Genomic DNA, 20,923 nt, shown 5'->3' with positions numbered 1-20,923 from the left:
TTTGAAATACCCTACAAAGTGACCTTCCCAGATGGACTGTGCCAATCCCTCCAGCAGATTTCCCCCCAGTGCTCATTCCCCACCCCCAGATTTTCACCAACACTGCAGACAAGACAAGCTGGGGGAACAGGAATTGTAGCCCAGCAGCCCCATCATTTCCCAGAGGAGGGGTCAAAAGGAAGCACTGGACAAGGACACACCCCCCAGCCAGGCCTGGAAGCCGGGCCTCGGGACTATTGTGCCACCTCCTGGACGCCAGTAGGGTAGAGAGAGGCAGAAGGGTGCAGCAGAGGCTGGGCGGCCTTGGAAGGTGGGAACGGGTGCCAGGGGTTCCCAAGAAGAGAGGGCCACACCCAGGAGATCTTGGGGGTATCATGCCCAGAAGGCCGTGGGTGTGGGCAGCCCTGGATCTGGGAGTCACCCTGGGCAGACAGATTTGCTTCTGCCTCGGCACTGCATTGCCATTCAACCTGTGGGACCCTAAGCTGCTCACTTTCCTGTGTCTGGGACAGGTAAAATGAGGAAACCCGGATCACACCAGGTCCTCTTGCCAGCCATTCATGCTTGTTATGAACTGAATTGTGTCCCCCAAAATTCATGTGGTGAAGCCCTACCCTCCAGTGACTTAGAATGTCACTGTATTTGGAGCTAGGACCTTGAAGGAGGGAATTCGGTTAAATGAGGCCATAAGGATGGGACCCTAATCTGATAGGACTGGTGTCCTTTTAAGAGAAGGGACACCAGGAAGGCACACAGAGGAAAGGCCATGTGAGGACACAGGGAGAAGGCAGCCATCGGCGAGCCGGGGAAAAGGCCTCAGAAGAAACCAAACATACCGTCACTTTGATCTTAGACCTCCAGCCTCCAGAACTGTAAGAAAAGACACTCCTGTTGTTTTTACCACCCCATCTGTGGTCTTTTGCTATGGCAGCCCTAGCTGACTAATAAGATGCCCTAATTATGGGGCCGCTGCTGCCTCCCCCGCATCCTGAGCCACAAGTATCAGACACCCCGACCTGGAGTTAGGTTCTATCCACAAGCCCTGAATACTTGGCGTGGCAGACGCTGTGGACGCCCACCCGCTATCAGGCTGCCTCTGGCTCCCCACGGCCGTCAGGGACAGCTCCCTGCATGCTGACTGCATCTACTCTCAAGCTCTGCACCTGACACTCTGTCTGGTGCCCCAGAGCCTGCTGGCCTCTGCGCACACATGCCCAGAAGTGCCCGGGAGCCGGTGCCCCGGGACTGCCTTCCACCAATGAGAATGGAGGTCAACACTGGGCCAACAGTCTGCACAGCTCCTCACACGGTCCACGGCAGGTTCGAGCGCCATGTAGATCGCCTCCCTGGGGCTCCGTGATTGGCTCATACTCCTCCCTCACTAACCCCTCTGCCCCAACTCCTGCTTCCTTGGATCTCCTCTCAACCTACTTGTCCCAGTATCTGCCTTTCAGGGCACATGGGAAAAAGAGCTGTGTTTTGAACCCAAAACAGACCCAGGGGCTGATACATACACACCACCCAGATGGGACATATGCTTTGGGACAGTGAGCAGCCACTGAAGCTGCAGAGCCCAGAGCCTCACCACAGGGACGGTGGCTGCTGAAGCAACGGCTGCTGCCACAGGACATTGACGCAGGAGCATCCAAGCCAGACAGATCGGGTTCAAATCCCAACTGTGCCACTCACTAGCAGGGCAATCTCAGGGGGGAAATAACTTGCTAGGTCTCTATTTCATCAGCTGTAGGCATGAAAATAACACTGACCTCACAGGATCCACAAGAGACTTGGGGAAGACAGAACAGAGAAAGTGCCTGGCACAGGGTGTGTGCTTGGCAGAAGGCAGCCGCCCTCTGCCTGAGGCAGTGGTAGAGCTGCACTGCTCAGATCTTTCCTGAAGAAAGAAGTTGCTGGTCAGCTGCTAGGAGTGCAGTGAGCTGACAGCCTCCAGGCCTCAGCTTTAGAGCAGAGGCCATGCTCTTTGCAGGCAGCCCACAGCTAATGACAGCACTGCAGAGTACTGAGGCCGGGAAATTCAGTCCCCACACAGAACTCTGAGGGAAATCTTTGCTCACGAGCTCCCCACTCACTGGACCAGCTGAGACTTCCTCAGACCCACATGGCCGTCTGAAGGTCTCATCCGATCCTGCATCTGCCCCGTTTTACCTTTCACAGGCATCTCAATGCTCCACTCTCCAACCCCTGCTCCCAAAATAAACCTCTTTCACTCCTACTTCCCTCTCACTTGGGTCCTCTGAAAAGATGATGCTAAGACAGCTTTCCCTTCCTCTTATTTCTGAATCAAACCTACTGTACAAAGTGGCAGAACAGAGAGAGGTTTTCATAGGGCTTCGTTTGAGAATCTCTCGGCTTTTGATCCCAGTGGGATCCCTCCAAAGGAATGAGGATCCGTCAGGGCCCTTCCATTGCAATAGAAACAGGCTCCAGTTAATTTATAGGCAAAGGAACGAGAATTTATTATGCTATGGGATACCCAGAGAATTGAAGGAAAAGCTAAAGAACCAGGCTCTACAAAGATAGCGACCCAACCACCTGGAATTAGTGAGCTCTTTTGTTTTGTTCAGGACACCACTATTGACATCGACAAGTCAAGTTTTAGTCTTGAAACAACCCACTCAGAGTTCAAATTCTAGGGACGAGGTGTCTAATTGGCCCCGGAAGTGGAGGACTGTGGGAAGCAACTCGTCTTCCACTGATGGACAGAGCCACGGACTGCATCCAAAACGAGACCAAGGTGCCTGTCATTAGAAGGTGAATGGATCTGCCAGGAGAAAAAAGGCCCACCCTGCCCCAGCTTGTGCCAAGAGCTCAAAGTGATGTATCCGCAATGCATTTCCTCCTGTTCACTCCTGCCTAAACCGCTATCCATTCCTCCCCTAAATTTGAGTTCCTTGGGTTCAATATCATAGTGCCTAATCTCAATGTGTTTCATCTCCCAAAGTATCAGATATTGAGTCAAGAAGGACATACTCAAAAACACTTGTTTAGGGTGTCGTAAACTGCCTCCCTTTCCTTCAAAAGAGAACTACCCCTCCCTCACCCAACCCCTGCCTCCACTCTCGACTGTGATGGAGAACAATGGGGCTTGATAGTACCAATTTCATCATCAGGCTTAGGAATTTTGGCAACCTTTCCACATCTTCAAAAACTATTTCACATTCCTTTAACTTTTCAGATTAAGCTCCTTATTCCAACTTGAAAGCACTTTTGACAGTTGGGGAAATTCATTAACATGCAGAAGGCTGTCAAGTCAGCCAGGAGGCCCACAGCAGGTGAGGTGGTTCTCTGCCATATCCTCTAGGTAGGCATCCACCTTCAAATGCTGAAGGCCACTGCCTGCCAACACCTGTAACTTTCTGCCTAAGGACTTTTGTGGGGTTTTATGTGTTTCTTTTCTGGTTGCTCACAGGTCAAGCTCAGAGTGTAGGGAGTTCATGCCCCAGGGACAAGCCCTCACCCAAAGACAGAAGGGGATTTGCTAGATACACCCACAAGCTCCCTTGCCCCTTGGAGAGATAACATGGTCTCCCAAAGTTCCTCAGGGGACAAGGAAACTAAGCTCCCCTTCTCCACAGCATAACTTTTGAAAATGCACCTTAACTGGCTGTCTTCCCTTCTCTGCCTCCCTTCGCCACTCTACTGGTGTTTCCTTGGATTGCGCCCAAATAAATTACTTGCACAGAAATCCTTGACTCATATGTGTTCCCCAAGAAGTAGACTTCAAAACAAAGCCCTTCTTGAATCAGTTAAAGTTTCCAGCCAGAAAGACTTCGAGAACAGCAGCGCCCCTCTACAGTGGGCAGGAAGGGCCAGGCATCGACCACTGGCCAGCTGGGGAAACCTGCCTGTAGCAAGCCACCTGCCTTCTGCTCTAAACGAGGAGCCCCGCCCTGGGCACAGAGCTGCAGGTTCTGCCCTCTGGTCCTGCGGGGCGCCTGGAGGCTGCTGGGAATTGAAGGGATGCAGATGCCAACAGCCTTTCACTGCCTATAGGCACATTTCACACTGACAGGCTACCGGGGGTGTAGGACTATTTTTATTTAAAACACCAGTTGCCATAGTAACATCCACATGACCCAATACTTATTCTAAGTCACACAGAAAATACCCTTGGGAAGGGAGAGAGAGAAGCTCCACGAGTGTGCAGTGCATCCCTGGGAATCAAACAGCAAGCTGCAGTCCTGAGACAGAGAAGTCCACACCAGCCCCGGTGTCTGAGCTCCTGCCCAAGTCTTCCAGGGTTCTCACTTTGCAATCAATGAAAAGGTGTAAAGGCCTGTGGGGCGTGCTGCGATCTGCCCCATGTGGCCTTGTGAGCTTAGCTGTTCCTGGAAGTCCAGAAGCTTCCTCTGGAGTGACCGATTCCATGGGTCAAGGTGGGCGCTAAGAACTTGGCCCCGGGCACAGGCTGGTGAAGCTGGCAGAAGGACCTCCTCCCAGTCCTGCCCGGCTTCTCACAGCATACTCGGGGTACAGGGAGATCACAGGGCCTGACAGAGACCCCAACCCCACAGCCCTGCAGCAGGGACGGGGCTCCAGGAGGACTGAGCCAGACCAGCCCACCTGGAGAGCACCCCAAAGGAAAAGCAAAGGAAAACATGGCAAAGAGTTGGCTTTGAAGAGCCAGAGGGAGAGAGTGTTCTATAGCAGCCTCCACCACGCATGTCCTCTCTGACCCTGCGCCCCATTTCAGTTTGTGCGTACTTCTAATGGTTTCTTTACTTCCCCATTAGCATAAAGCCCAGGGCTGGTAATGTGACCATCTAAGACCCTCAGAGGAACCCTGACTATCCCCGTGAGACCTGAGGGGGCTTAAAGGTCATGTGGCTGTGGTGTTTCAGCATAATTAGTAATGAACATGATTAGTAATTAACAAGTAATTGTTAACATTATTGGGGGACATCGACCATCATCCAGGAGCATCAACTGAACAAATAACACTGCATCTTTCCCCTCCCACAGGAAATTCAATAATAATAATTACAATAATAACCACAGCTCACATTGATTGAACACAATATATGCAAGTGCCTGATTCGTTAGCTCCTCACAATGATCCTGCCAGGGCCCCTGGTCATATACCGTCTACAAATGAGAGACTCCAGTTTCCCCATCACCGAAGTTAGGTAACATGCACAGCAGCCATGGAGCTGTGGCCTGAACCCTGACCTGTCTGGCTCCTGAATATGAGCTTTTACACATCAGGCTATGAAAGTGCTCACCTGGGACTGCCTTGCCCAGGAAGACAGTGACAAAAGAGCAGAGGGAGGTGTGTGTGAAAGCACGGAAGAGCCAGCTCTGGTTTTGTGGGTGATGATAGATAGGACTGGAGGGCTACTTGTCTGTTAGTCTCAGCTCTCTGCCTGCTCTTGTTATTGTCTCTTCACCCCCCAGGACTGGTTTGGCAGCCATAACAACTCCTCTAGACTATTGATGTCTACCATTTTGTTTGGAGACCTGGAGAAGGAAGGAATGGTCCAGTAGGGACCATCAAGGTGCCGCTGTATTTTAAGGCAGCCAAGACATCTGCCCTGGGTCAGTCTTCTGTCCTGCTTAGACCAACAGATCTCAGCTGTTTGATTTGGGGAGCTCCTTAAATTCTCTGTTTTCTCATCTTCCAACTCATAGCCTCACTCATAGCCACTTGGCTTCCTCAGGACGCTGGCTAGGGCCAGTTTCACAAAGTCCATAGCTTTCTACCTGGGCGTTTCCTCCAGCCACAGCCAGTGAGCTCAACTGCATGTGTGGTACAGGTCACAAGTGCCCAAGAGTTAACACTCCAAAAGCAACCTCAACCAATGAGAGTGAGAGTTGGTAGTGAGATACTCCAACTTCTTGCCCCTGGGGGACATGATTCTGAGGAGTGCTCCACAAGTCCTTTCAGAGGGTCCCCATCGGGCTGGAGCCTGGGTGCCCACTGTGTAACCTACACATTCATGCACCCCCTATTGGTTTTCCTCCCTCCTCTGTCTCACATCCCGTCACCATTGCCACGCTTCCTGGGATCACCTCCCAAATAAACCACCTGGGACTTTGTCTCAGGGTCTGCTTGGGAGAGAACACAACCTAAGACACCACCTCATATGGTTTGGGGAAGATTGAATGAGGATGTATGTCGAACTCCCAGTGCAGTGAACCCTTTAATAACATCTAGCATCTCCTGTCATAGGTAATACCTCCTTGGCGGTAGAGTCAAGTTTGTGCACTTGGGGTTACTTTGTGCATTTGGGGGCTCTACATTCCCTTTAATCTGGATTAAATTTGGCCGTGGATGATCATCCACCAAGTTCTGGATCTTTACATGGATCACTGAGAAAGACTCTACCTTCTAGATCAGTTTTTTTCCCTAATTAAATTCACCTATAGCCCATAAGAGAGGTTACATGGAAGAGGTAAAGCCTCATACGAAACCATGCAGTCAGCTCCCTCTTCCCCTCACCTTCCGCCTTACAGGGTCCTCCTGCTGCCGCAAGAGAGACCCACCCCGCACTGGGGAGCCTCCATGCTCCCTAAATCTAACTTACCTCAACTACTGAAAAGGAAACTATACAATAAACAGATGTGTACTGAGAGATTTTCCACCATAGAAGGGACTTCAAATTGGGGAGCAGAGGAGCTGTGCACCTCGGCTGTCTTGCAGGAAGCAGGTCATCCCTCCTGCCTCACTCTTCCACCAGGCTTTAAATTTCTTTTAAATATCCTGTTTCGGTTGAAACTTTCCTCTGCTTTTTGAATCCTACTCCATAAGGTGCCCCTGCCTTAGAAAAATAGAACTGGGGCCACCTACCCACCAGCTTGTTGAATGTGAGTCCCATTTCCTGACCTCTAACAGGAAACCCCCGATTTTGTTTAAATCTGTTGGCTTTTGTGTCCTCTAATCCCAGAGACTGCTCTGTACATTTTCAGAATAGAAAGGAAGAAATCAGAACACATGTGACTGATTATTTGAATTAGAAAATTAAAGAGAGGCTTGCCTCCTCCCCCCACAGCACGCTCTCCTACTTGGAGCAGAGAGCGTCACACTTTAGTACAGATGAGCGTCATGGGGAAGATGGGAGCTGTTTCACATGCAGCTCCTCAGCCCTACTCCAGCGGCTGATTTTTAGGCTTTGAGATTCTTTTACAAGCTGAGATGCCGGTCATTCCAATAAAGGTCATCTTTGCATTCTCACTTTGTTCCTTTAAATCAGCCAAGTCCCTAGAACACCTCTGCCCTACACTCCCAGAGATATTCCAGAAGATCAGAGAATACTGCTTCTTTGCCTGTCAAAGGCCATAAACAGCTTGAAAATCTGATGCTTCACAAAGAATCGTGTACCTCGAGGATTAAAAGTCCACAAATGAACCAGTTCGGTCATGTCTATTCTATTGCATGAATATGATTTTTTTATAACCCATGATTATTTATAGCTATTCCAGGACCAGGAGCTAGCTATAATGCATACCCCCTAAAGAGAATATTTATTACATCAAACGGTAACAGAAGAAACACACAGGCTGCCCCACGGAGGTGTGTGGCATGGATGTGGCAGGTATGTGTTCCGTATATAGAAGTCCTTGGGGGTTTCCTGACATCCAAAAGGGAACATCTCCACCTCGGTCCAATATCTGTGGTTAATTCTGCTCAGAACTATTATTCCACCAGCACACTCACTGGGTTTTTTGTTTCATATGCAATCGTCCCCATTTGGATCAAGATTCAGGAAAATTAAAAATACCAACATCAAAACAGCTAATAATAAAAGAAATTTTTCAAAAAGGATTCACTAGACAGACACATAACGATACAATCATCACCTTTCAGCATGAGCCAGCCCAGCAACACCACCCAGAAAGACCGTTCCGTCAGCTCCCACAGGCACCTAAGCAAAAGCTTGCTCCTTCACACTGGATCACAGGAGAGACTGGGGAACAGGAGCCCCCTGTGCTGGATGCTTGTATTAGACTACATTGCAGACTGAAACCACTAGGAAGGGAAGGGCCTGGAGTCAGGAAGCCCTGAAACCCAGTTAGAGAGAGATACCTAACATGTTCCCATCCTCATCAACTAATTCCGTCATAGATGTGGAGGGAGCCACAGATCTATGCTTACATACGGAGGATAACCTCTCCTTGATCCTGCTTGGTCCCAAAGGAGGGGCAGGCCCACCCCGTTCCCAAGAAGGGGTGATTCCTATAATTAGAAGATTTGAGCACGTCACTCTACTTCTCCACCATGTCTCCACCAGCTCCCTTCCTCCCTCCCTTGATTTCCCAAGCCCCATCGCTTCCTTCCTCCCTAGGGTCCTGGCTGTACCTGGAGAGGCAGCAGGACTTTCCCGGAAGAAGTTCTGGTTCTGTGTAGTGTTCAAAACACTTTCCCTTTGACTACTAACCTCCCTTCAGAACAGAGCTTGGATGAGTTACAACTTTTGGGGGGTTCTGCCAGAAGCAGATACTGGGGTAAGGATTCGAGTGCAAGAAATTTTACTTGGGAAATGACCCTAGGAAATACGGTTAGGGAATGGAAAAGTGGAATAAGGAAGGGTTTCTTATCAAGCTAGTTACCTCTGGGGGCCACTGGAGCTTCATGCCTCCCACAGGGACACACTTGGAGCTAGTAGAGAAAAAAACACTACCAAGAACTCGAGTATTCATTAGTTGAAGCCTATTTTCAGGGCCTGGTAATTCCCTGGAGTTTCATGGTTATTCCCTGGAGTTTCAAGCCTATTTTCATGGACCGTTCATGGTAAAGGAAATTGTTTTCTGCTGCCAGAATAAGTCGTCCAGTGACAACATGCAGAGGCATGTCGCTGGAAGTCTCATGGCAGAGTGTGAAGGTAGCACCAGCAGAGAGACTACAGATTCTTAGGCTACTAGGATTCTCTACCTCTTTACTGTCTTTTCAAAGACCACTGCCTATCAGTAGAGAGACTAAGGGAAGGAAGGAAGGGAGTCAAGGGGAGAAAGTCCACTCTCATCACTTTTCTAATGTAGCAATTCTCAAGATAAAGATTCAGGAAGATTCTCAAGATGAAGGAAGGGGAAGAGTGATCTCCAAGGGAGGACAGCATATCTGAAAACATTGTAATATAATTTCACACGGGGCTGGAGTTTACTGCTCTTTTCGAAGACAAATATAGAAAGAAAAGTTCAGGGAAATCTCACTCCATACATAAAAAAACGAGCGGTGATCCCAAAGTTGATGAGTCTTTTGTAAAAGACTCTTGGGACCGGTGGCACATCCTGAGAAGTTTGGTGGTTACCAAGGAACAGCATGGGTTTTAAAAGGTTGGGAAACACTAACGGCATGAGAAAGGACAACAGGCTAAACACTATGTGCCCAGGGACCTGGGAAAATGAATGAGAGCCACTTTCTGATTTAAAAAGACGAGGTACTTTAAGATAGTGTGTGTTGGGCAACCTCGCCTCCCCTAGAAAAATAAGTCTGGCACCATATGAGTTTAAACCTGGAGGGAACCTCAGCTCTGTACCCTGGAGTGTCACCCCCTCCTTAGGGTGCTGTCACTCTGAGCACGCCACTGACACCCAAGAGTGCTCAGCTTCCCAGATGTGCTCTTCTGGGTTCCACCAAAAGCAGATGCTGAAATAAGGTCTATGTCAGAGTAGTTTGCTTGTAGAGTGATCTCGTGAAGCAGGAGTGAGGTAGTGGCAAGTGGAGAAAATGACAATAAAGCGTGTATTAACGAGCAGGTCACTACCATGGCAACTGGTTTCAATCCTGCTTGAGACCTTCTGAGGAACCATATAGAATCTGCCTCAGATGAGAAGCTGTGCACTTTTCCATAGATACCCATCTCCCAGAAGCATAAACTACTCCCTTGCACTTCTGGACTGAGTGTGTGTGAAAGTCCAATGGGCCTCCTCAGCTTGGAGAAAGCTCCAAGGCACAAAAGCAGAGAGAAACTGCGGGGCCCACTCATGGCAGCCATGGAGAATCACTGTTCTGATCTCCTACAGCAGAACCTGCGGCACCCTTGCATATGCCACATCACTCACCTCAAGACCACACTTTCCCAGATTGTCCCCAGCCAACGAGAATACAATAGGGACACTAGAACCAGGCCATTTCTGGCCAGTGAAGGATTTCTCTAAAAGGCAGTCTCTGCTGAGGGACTCCCCGTTGGCCTGGCCAAGAACTACACTGGGGTCTGAGGCTTTCCATGCCTATTTTGGCTTCCTCCCATTTATCCTTTACAGGAGTTTCTCCTTATAAGCCTCTACTCATCAATCCTGCTTTAACATTTTCCTGTAGGAGCACCTGAAGTGACACAAAGCTTGCTGCCGGAGACCATCTGCTGGTTTGGAGCTGTCCACCCCTGTAGTGCTGAAATCAGAAGTAGGCCAAGGAGATGTGATACAGGAACAAAATATATCTGTGTTCTCCCTCCCTGATTGGGTAACCATTAAATGTGCAGCACATTCCCTTGGGTCTTCTTAGCCAGGGGGAGTTGCTGGTACCTTCAAAGGACTTCTTTAAATGCCATGGGGAAGTGACGAGATTGACATAAGACCACACAGTGTAAGTAGTTTGCAAGGGAGCTGCTCCTAGAAACATGGATGCTGCTGAAATCTGCAGTCACCCTCAGTTGTTCACAGATGCAGAGCCAGGAGCAGCACCTATGGCTTCTACCTCTCCTGCTTCCCAGCCTCCTGCAAATGCATTACATTGGCAAAAGTTGACAGGAACTCAATGGCAAGGTTACCTGGGCATACAGTTCCATACTTTCAGCCTTCACAGGGCAGACCACAAAGGAGAGCACTGGAGAATGTGAATGAGGTTAAGGACCCACAGATTATTCCTTGGACAGAGAGCAATGTCCCCTTTAGTGCCATCGGATGGCACTGTCTCATGTGGGGTCAGGTGTCTTGGCCCCATGGAGGTGGTGAGGTAGAGAGAAGAAAGTACTGAGCTGGGATTCTGTCAACAAGGCTTAATTCCATACCTGTCAGAGACCAACTGTGCGACAAGTACATGACCCCTCTGAGCCTCAACAACCTCATTTGTAAGGCAGAGGTAGAACTAGACCAGAGATTTTTCTAAGCAGTGCTCTTTTTGGGAGGGGAGAGGCCAGGTCACAGGCCTTCCAGGGGTAGTTTAGGAGGAGAGAGACCAGGTCCACCTGAATCAGAGTAACCCCACTTTATCTGATTCCCACTTTAGGGTTTTCCAGGATTTTCTTTAAAGCTTAAAATAAGAGTATGAGAATCTTACACCCAAATGATCTTTTAAGGCCCTTTCTCTCCTTATCTTTCATAAGTCTCTGAAGCAAAATCGGAGTCCTGCTTCACAGAAGTGTATGACCTTGAGAATCCACGTAACGCTCACTCTTCTCATTTGTAAAACAATGGAGTCATCACTGAATGAATACCTGTGCTGTGTCAGTTGGTTTGCACACATCCTATTCCACACCCTTCCCTCCAAGAGGGCAGTATCCCCATTCTGTAGCTGAACCAGCCGAGGCGCAGAAGCTGAGCAACAAACATCACTCAGCCAGTAAATGGATTCTTGATGTCCATCAGGCTCCAATAGCTATGTGTTTCCAACTCTGCCGCCTGCCAATTTTAAAGTGGTATGAGAAAGAAATGAAACTATGAACGCAAAAATATTTTAAAGAAATACAAATCATGATGTAAGCATAAAGAATTGTTATGTTAATAGTCAATGGTATTGTAATAGCTATGTGCGATGTCAGAGGTAGTAGACTTGGGGGGTTATCACTTTGTGAGGGGTTTAGATGTCTAATGATTATATTGTTTTGTACTCCTGAAACTATGAAAAAATAAATAAATATAAATAAATGAAGGCTCATCCTGACCAGCTCTCTGACATGCCCATTCACAATGGCACAGATCCCTAAACCCAAAACCCAAGAAGAATCACATTAACATTTTAAATAATAAAACCTGACTTACCACTAAGCTTAAGCACTGAAGGCTTATATGTATGAAGCTTTAAAAAAGTTAAATAAATCTCCTTCCCAAATTTTTCAGTGCTGAAAAAATAATAATAAAATATAAAATAAAATATAAAAAGAATTGTTATTTTATTTTAGAGCCAGGTTAATTTTGCATGAGCGAACCTATAATATGTTAAAAATCTCCCTGGTTTATAACCTACTTTTGACAGAATTTACAATCCTTGACCACCATTTTTTCTGGACTCAGTTCAAGAACCACTCCTGATCCCCTGGGCTCTGCCTCTCTTTCCACCACGGATCCTGGCCACTTTCCTTCTACAAGTGTCACACAGTGATGTTAAGAACAGGTTTGGTTCTAAAGTTATATGGCCTTGATTTGAATCTCCTTCTTCATTTATGAGCTTGGTGGCCTGGAGAGAGTTACTTGTCTGTATTGCTTCAGTTTGCGCATCTGGTAAATGGGGATGCAATGAGTTTAGCCAGCCGTACAGTCTGAAGGCACCATACCCGACACAAGACTTCCTTCACTTCTGACACAAATTGCAAGTTGGGGGAAGTCCCCAAAAAGCATTCTCAGGTTCAATAATTCACTGGAAGGACTCACAGAACTCACTAAAAGCTATTATACTCGCAGTTTACTACAGGGAAAAGATACAGGTTAAAATTAACCAAAGGATGAGACTCACAGGGCAGCCTGGGAGGGGTCTAAATGCAAAGCTTCTAGTTGTCCTCTCCTCATGGAGAACTGGTTAGCATTACCCTTCTTAGCCACAATAAGTGACAATACACACAGAGCACTGCCAACCAGGGAAAGTCACCCAAGCCTTTGGTGGCCAGAGTATTTACTGGCACCTATGACATACTGCCCATGTGGCTGACCTCCAGGTAGTCTCCAACCCCTCCCAGAAAGCAAGCTAATACCTTTTGTCTCCAGTTCATCCAGGAATCTGATAATGCATGGCCCAAAGCCCCCATCATAAATCACACTATTTGACTGTCTGGTGGCCAAAGCCCCCAGGCAAACAAAGACACTCCTATCAGTCAAGACATTAGAGGCGGGGGTTAGAGATCAGCTTTCAGGAGCCAAGGCAAAGGCCAGACCACTCTTTGGGTGAGATGAATGCTTCACTACCCAGGGGATAATGACAGTTCCTATTTCTTGGAGTCATTGAGAGGACGAAGTGAGACAACACAAGCCTACCATCCCATGTATGGAATTCCAAAATCCTAAATGCTCTGAAAACTAGAATTTTCTCATAAATTATTTAGTAGCAAAATTTATGTGAAGTTGTCTATGTATTTTTACCCCAGTTAGTGGGAATTTTCATACATTTTCCTGCAGAAATATTACCGTGTGTGATTTGGGGGATGGTGCAACAACACATACACCCCCTCCCCTGGGGAGAGGGGTGTAACAGTACAATCAGCATGCACCACAGGTTGCCTTTCTAAAACCCCCAAATACACTGGCCCTGAGGAGCTTGAATACAGGATTGTAGGCTGTAAATGTGGGCACCAATTACAAACCCTGTCATATAGTACATGCTCAATAAACTCAAATTATTATATTTCATTAAGATAAAGACAAATACAGTAAAAGAAGGAAACATCCCCAAAAGTGATCAAGGCCAATGATTTAATATCCCGTTGGCAAAATTTTACCCCAACTTAAATTTTCACAAGAAAATTCCAGGAGCATATATGGTGAAAATAAATTTTGTGGAAGATTTACCTTGTTAGGTTTATAATAATAAGTATTAATATATTATATATTTTGATGTAATAAGTAAAAATTAAACATATCACAGCACAGTTAAGCAGGAATTGCTAAGGATGTGGGGAGAAGAGAGGGTACCATGGTAGTTTTGGGAGTTTGCCTCAGGCTTTCAGCTCTTTGTATATATTAACAAACTCTTCCTATATATTTAGTTCTGAACTTCCTGAAACTCACCACCTGGAGAATTTCTTAGAAATTCCTAACCAATTTTTAGACAGTTTGATTTATTGCTTAATGAGCCTACCAATTACGTGTTTGCATTATGGTTTTTCCCTCTCCAGAACTTTTTTAAAAGCATATTCTCTTTCATTTGTGTCAAAAGGGTAGAGCTTTGCCTGAAATCAGACCCCAGGGAGAAGCAAATCAGGATTAAAACTGTCAAAGAAAGGGAAATTCACAAGAGCCCATGCACATCACAAGTGGGGGTGGGGGCCCAGAGGGGAACAGACCATTCCAGAAGCCAGCCTTCCCACATGCATCCTAGCACTGTCTTCAGTCCTTTCTGGAACCAGTGAGGAAAAAACGGATGGGTGGACACAAAGATTTTCTCATCAGAAGACCACAGCCTCTGATTCCCAATTCCCCAATCCAAACAGCTCGGAAAACAAAAATTTATTTGTAACTCACTTAGTTACAAACCTGCCCTGGGCTGATGAGAGGCTATTTATAGTCTTTATGCTGCTCAGTGTGAATATTCATGAGTTTGGCTGCAAAAATATTAATGTATTTGATTACGGGGTGCTTCACCAGACTCCACCAAGAGTGGTAAATAATACGATATATAGGCTGAATTACCTTCTTATAAATCCAAAAAATCCTGAATTCGGAAATCCATCAAGGTTTTTGGGATCACAGACTAACATTGGGTGAAATCCCAAGGGGTGGGTGTTAACTTCATTTTAAGGATAATAAAACAAATTTAGAGATGTAAAGCAACTTGCCTAAGGTCACATAATAAGCATCAAATTACTATACATTTTGATAGAATGAATATATTGATTGTGACTTCCAGTGGACCAGACCTTGCAGGGCCTAGTCTGGGAGTGGATGATGCCTGAAGGTAGCCTGAAAATTATGAAGAGAGGTTTTTCCACTGGCAAAATTCTGCTAAGATTCAGACCAGCTCCCAGAGAGGCTTCCCATCTCCAATTTCAATGAAACTGTGCCCTCTGACTTTAAAGAGGTACATTTCTTCCCATCCCTTAAAAGCAGAGGAATTCGATAAAGGAGTTGCCTAGCAAAAAAAAAAAAGAAGAAGAAGAAGAAAGAAAAAAAAAAACCCACTAGACTGAAATCAAAACAAATCATTTTTTGCATATTAATCAGGCTCTTGATTGAAACTGTGCTAGCTGCTTCGAGAGAGGAATATTAAAAGTAAAGCTCTGCTAATTTAAGCACACTAATTTTAAAAGATGTACCTAGAAACAGCGACATGGAAGAACCACCGAAGCTGTATCCACCACCCTCTTCGTTTGATAGGATATGCCTGTGTTGGGAGCCCCAGTGTCATGACATTTGCTTAGTGCCTGTGGGTAGAGAATGAAGTCAGCCGTTCCCCGTAATCTGCAGTGCTCTGGTTTTCATGAATCCATCCCAATTTACTCCTTTCAAGTAAGCAAGAGGGGCCTAAAGGGAAGACCAAAGTCTGGAGCCAAAACAACTATCTAGGAGTCAAGCCACAAAGTTTGAGCCTCCCCATGATGTTGGGAGGCCACCTCTTCCAAGAAGGCAGCCCCATAAAATCAGCTTCTGGGCTCATTGGAAACCTCACCTGTAGCAGACAGTGTTGGAGTTCTTCCCAATCCCCTCCGATCTTTTTTTGCTGGCCCTCTCTACCCTTCCCTGAGCTTCTCAGTGCCTGTACCCCTAGCTCTCTTGGAAATATTTTGCTGGGGCTACTGGCACAGCTTCGCCTGCAGGCACTGGGAGTTTATTCCAAAGCAACCCTTAGCCAGTGTTGGACTAATGCAAAAGTATGGAAGTCAGCTCCCTTGTCTCCAGTCCAAACATAATTTAGGTCCCTGAGTGCCTCTGTGGAATCCAGATCAAAGCCGTGACTTTGCCTGAAATTGCCATTTTCTGAGTTGCTTCTCCTTTGTCAATTCTTTCTCTACTCTCTTACTGATTTTTCATGGGAGCTCAACCTTTAAACAAACAAACAACAACAAAATCACCACTTCTACCCACCTAACACCATCATACCCAAGGTTTTGAGATCTCAGTAGAGAAGGTACATATACTCTGAGGTGAATAAGGAACCTCAAGTAAATCCTCTGGGCTTTGGAAAGGACCCACTTACTGGAAGATTAACTATTCCACAGGTGATCTCATCATTTGCCAGCTGGATCAGCATGGGGATGGGGCAAAGGAAAATAAGCTAGAACCGGAGCACAGAACATGACCCAGTCAGGGGCCCATCTTTTCTCTCTCCAGAGGTTTGGCTAACACACAAGTATACCCATGGCAGAGGCTAGTAGCTATCCCAAGATCTGTTCTCCCTTTTCCCTTACAACCATGGAGCCCCAGTTATGAATTTGACATGTCTTCCTAGTCAGCCTCCGTTCAAGTTAGATGTAGCTAAGTTCCGGGCAATGGGTTATGAACATAAGCGATTTGTACGACTTCTGAGGCATGCCTCCCCTTCCCCATGGCCCTGTATGGACATCCTGGAAAGCCATCATAGACCATGTGGATGAAGACAACAACTGAGAAATGGAGGAAAAACAATAGAAGGACCCTGCTCCCCAACATCATGGAGTTGGCCACATTGTTTCATGAACAGAAAGAAATATCTATTTATGTTAGACAAGTCATTTGGAGTTCCTATTAGAGCAATCAAACCGATATTTTAAATACTGTTCCTTAGAAGGGAGTAGGATTGTACATTTCAAAATGTGTCATAAATAAAGAGAAAAGAATCTATCTGTCTTAAGTTGGGTTTCCCGCAAAAGATCCTGAGATGAGGATTCATGTCAAAGTGACTGACAATTTATTAGAAAACAACCAGGAAAAACTGATGGGGTGGGGAAGAAGAGAAGAGAAGATGGCAAGGCTGTGATATCAGATAAAGCCCCATGAAGGTAACAGTGACTCAGTTCTTTAGGGGAGTTCTGGAGACAATATAACTCGTGATTACAGATGCAAGAGCTGGAGAATTTACACAGACCCCACTCACCAGTCAAGGGATGCCCCAGAAGAGTACAAATCACCCCTAAAACACCAAAATAAAAAATAAGCAAGTGGGACTACATCAAACTAAAAGGCCTCTGCAGCACAAAACCATCAACAAAGTGAAAAGACAGTCTACTAAATGGGAAAAAATATTTGCAAACCATATATCTGATAAGGTGTTATCCAAAATATATAAAGAAAGCATACAACCCATAGCAAAATGATAAAAATAATAATAGTAATAATCCAATTGGGCAAGGGACCAAAATGGACATTTTTCTAAAGATATACAAATGGCCAATGGGAACACAAAAACATCACTAGTCATTAGGGAAATTCCAATTAAAACCACAATGAGATTTCACCTCACATCTGTTAGAATGGCCATTACCAAAAAGACAAGAGATAACAAATGCTGACATGGCTGTGGAGAAAAGAGAACCCTCGTGCATTGTTGGTAGGATTGTAAACTGGTGCAGCTACTATAGAAGACAGTATGGAGGTTCCTCAAAAAATTAAAAATAGAACTACCATATGATACAACAATTCCACTTCTGGGAATATATCCAAAGGAAATGAAAACACTAACTCAAAAAGGTATCTGTACCCCCATGTTCGTAGCAGCATTCTTTACAATAGTCAAGATATCAAAACAACCTAAGTGTCCATAGATGGATCAGTGGATAAAGAAGTTGTGGCGTGTGTGTGTGTGTGTGTGTGTACACAATGAAATATTATTCAGCCATTAAAAAAATGAAGAAATCCTACTGTTTGTGACAACATAGATGGACCTTGAAGGCATTACACAAAGTGAAATAAGTCAGACTGAGAAAGACAAACACCATCTGATCTCACTTACACGTTGAATCTGAAAAACAAAACACATAAAAAACCAATCCCACCAAACTCATAGAAAAAGAAATCAGACCAGAGGTGGGGTGGGGGTGAATTGAAGGAAGAGGGTCAACAGGTGGAAAATTCCAGTTATAAGACAAGTAAGTACTAGAGAGGTGATGTACATCACGATGACCATAGTTAACACTTCTGCATGATAGACAGAAAAGTTGTTAAGAGAGTGGATCCTAAGAGTTCTCATCACAAGGAGAAATTTTTTTCTTTTCTTTTTTTGTATCTATCTGAGGTGATAGATGGTAACTAAACCTACATGTTAATCATTTCACAATATATGTAAATCCAACCATCAGGCTGTATGTTAAATTTATACAGTGATGTATGTCAATTATTTCTCAATAAAACAGGAAACATACACATACACACACACACACACACACACACACACACAAACACGCACGCACGCACGCACCTAATAATTTCTTCCTGTTTCTACTAGGCTCACTAACCACCAGAACAAGTAGATTCCATTTTAATAGCTCTATTAGTTTTGTTGGGAGATATAACTTTTTTCCCCCGCAGACAAAAAAAATTCCCTGACACTTGTATCTATCCAGTGCACAAGCGGAGAAGGTCCAGCCGCCTGTGGGCAGCCCTCCACCAAAGAGGAACAGGTGCTGGCCACTGGGAGTGAAAGCACACTGGGGGGCCACATGCATAAACGCGGTACATGAACTCAAGGGGACGTGGATGGAGCGCTGACAAAGCTCTGCTTTCTAAAACTTTTTACAGAGACGTCATTGCATGGGCAAGATTGATGAAATCATTAACCATTGATGATTGAACTCGATCTCTAGCTCCTCTCCCTTCCCAAGAAGGGGTTTAGGGGGTGCCACTGAAAGTTCCAACCCTCTAATCACGTGGTAGTTCTCCTGGCAACAGCCTCTATCCTTTGGTGCTTTGCGAGTCACCACATTAACATCACAAAAGACACCACCATCATTATCAACACAGGAAATGCCAAAGGTTTTAGGAGCTCTGTGCTAAGAATAGGAAAGAAGACTAAATATGTATTTCTTATTATAAATCACAATATCACACCTCCTTGGTTTGTTGAGAATTTTTATCAGGAATGGATGTTGGAATTTGTCAACTGCTTTTTCTGCATTTGCTCACGTGCTCATGCAGGTTCGTTTTGGTTTTTTTTAATTCTGGTAATGTGGTGAGTTACATGGATCAATTTCTGAATATTGCATCAGCTTGCGTGACCCAGCTAAACCCCACTTGTCACAGCGTATCATCCTCTTTATATATTGGTTTTTATAATTTGCTGGTATTTTCTTGAGCATCGTTGCATCTACATTCATGAACATTGGTATGTACTTTTTGTTTTCATACTATCATGATCTGGTTTCATTGACTTTATCCATTGTTTTGCCGTTCCAACTTCATTAATTTCTGATCTTTCTGTTGGTCTTTTATTATCGCACAGGTTCCTGAGGCTTTGTTTACTTTTTTCCCCCCCAATCTTTTTTCTGTTTTTCAGGTTGGATAAATTCTACTGATCTATGACTTCACTGACCCTTTCATCTGTCTGCTATGGAATCCATCCAGTTTTCAATTTTCGTTGTAACTTTCAGTTCTAAATTTAAATTTTTTTTACGTTCTTTTTTCTTTACCGAGACTTTCTACTCTTAGCCTTTGTTTCAAAAGTGTTCACGATTGCTTGTTTGAGCAGTTTTATAATGGCTGACTTAAAATCGTTGTCAGATAATTCTGTCATCTGCATTCTCTGTGTTGACATCTGTTGATTGTCCTTTTCCCATGCAAGCTGAAATTTTTGTGGTTCTTCTATGCTTCATATGAATAATTTTTTATTGTATCCTGACATTTTCAGTATGTTATTAAACTCTGGGTCTTGTTTAAATGCTATGGAAAATACTGATATTGTTTTGGTTTGTTTTAACAGGCAATGGACGTGGTTGGGTTCAGGCTGAAAGTTCCATCCTGGAGGTTATGTTTCCAATGTCAGTTCAGTTATCAAAATCTTTGCAATGCTCTTTGTGTCTGTCATGGATGTGTACCACTCAGCTTGAAACCCAGGATTGTGGGGGTCAAAATCTTTTGTGGGCTACTTATGATATCATGCACACTTCACAGCTCAGGAGTGAGCCCTGGAACTCATAGAGAACTGTTCACAAAAGCTCTGCTCTTTAACAGTTGCTTTACTGAGCTCTTCCTTCTCTACAGTCTCCCTGGGACTTTCTGAATTCTTAGATCTCCCATCTTCAGTCTTTCTATACTGTACTTATCCCACTCTGCCAATGCACTGCCATGATTGGGTCTGCACCTGGCCAAGTGGTGGTAAGACAGAGATAAAAAATCAGCCAGGGGTGGCCCCACCCACTGCCCCCACTCTATAGAATTGCCTGGGGATCGGGGTTTGAGAGAACAGAGAACAAAGATTAAATACAAAAGGATCCTCTCCTCCTTCCCCCTCTCCACTCTTCTGTGCCTCAGTGCTCACTTCTGAGTTTCTCTCTAACTTCTCCTGGGAGATACTACAGGAAAAATAAAAGGGTACACTCCCTATTGGTGGGTGGTACTTGGGTTTCTGGTGCTCTTCCCCATTCTGCCTGTTACCACTTACTTTTCAAAGTCCTCAAATAGCTACTCCATGCACTCTGTCCAGGTTTTTGTCCATTTGTTTAACTTTTATTTATTTTAAGTGTGTTTTTCCAGGACCCATCAGCTCCAAGTCAAGTAGTTGTTTCAATCTAGTTGCGGAGGGCACAGCTCAGTGGCCCATGTGGGGATCGAACTGGCAACCTTGGTGTTATGAGCACCACACTCTAAGCAACTGGACAGGCCGCCCCCTGTCCGTGTTCTAAAGCCACATTCAGTGGCAGTGATGTGTTAGGTGCTTACTCTGTTTTACCCAGAACCTGAAAACAAGGTTTAGAAATTTATGCTAGGTAAATCATCAAAGGTGCCGAGAATATATATTCAAGGCTTTCATCCCAGTAGTGTTTACAATAGTTAAATAGCTTGTCTTATTCTTTGGATGCAACGAATCTGGTTGTTTTAACTTGAATCTGGCTGATTTAAGCATAAATGCACTTTTAAAGGAATACCCTGTGGTTTAAAGACTGCCAAGGCAGGTGAGAAACTAGCCTAAGAG

General features: G+C 45.3%; 1 protein-coding gene across 1 annotated transcript in view; it reads right to left on the bottom strand.

The window, feature by feature from the left end:
• Positions 1–233: 233 nt before the first annotated feature.
• The window catches only part of LOC109443415 (tubulin beta chain-like), a 64,067-nt gene continuing 43,377 nt past the window's right edge, over positions 234–20,923 (bottom strand). The window contains 1 exon segment of the mRNA XM_088798851.1: positions 234–503. Within this exon segment, the coding sequence (XP_088654977.1) occupies positions 234–503 (270 nt within the window).

Source organism: Rhinolophus sinicus, chromosome 5, assembly GCF_057876585.1.
Source record: "Rhinolophus sinicus isolate RSI-liver-muscle chromosome 5, RSI-T2T, whole genome shotgun sequence".
In the NCBI taxonomy this organism is placed as follows: Eukaryota; Metazoa; Chordata; class Mammalia; order Chiroptera; family Rhinolophidae; genus Rhinolophus; species Rhinolophus sinicus.
This window is presented reverse-complemented; position numbering and strand designations above follow the sequence as displayed.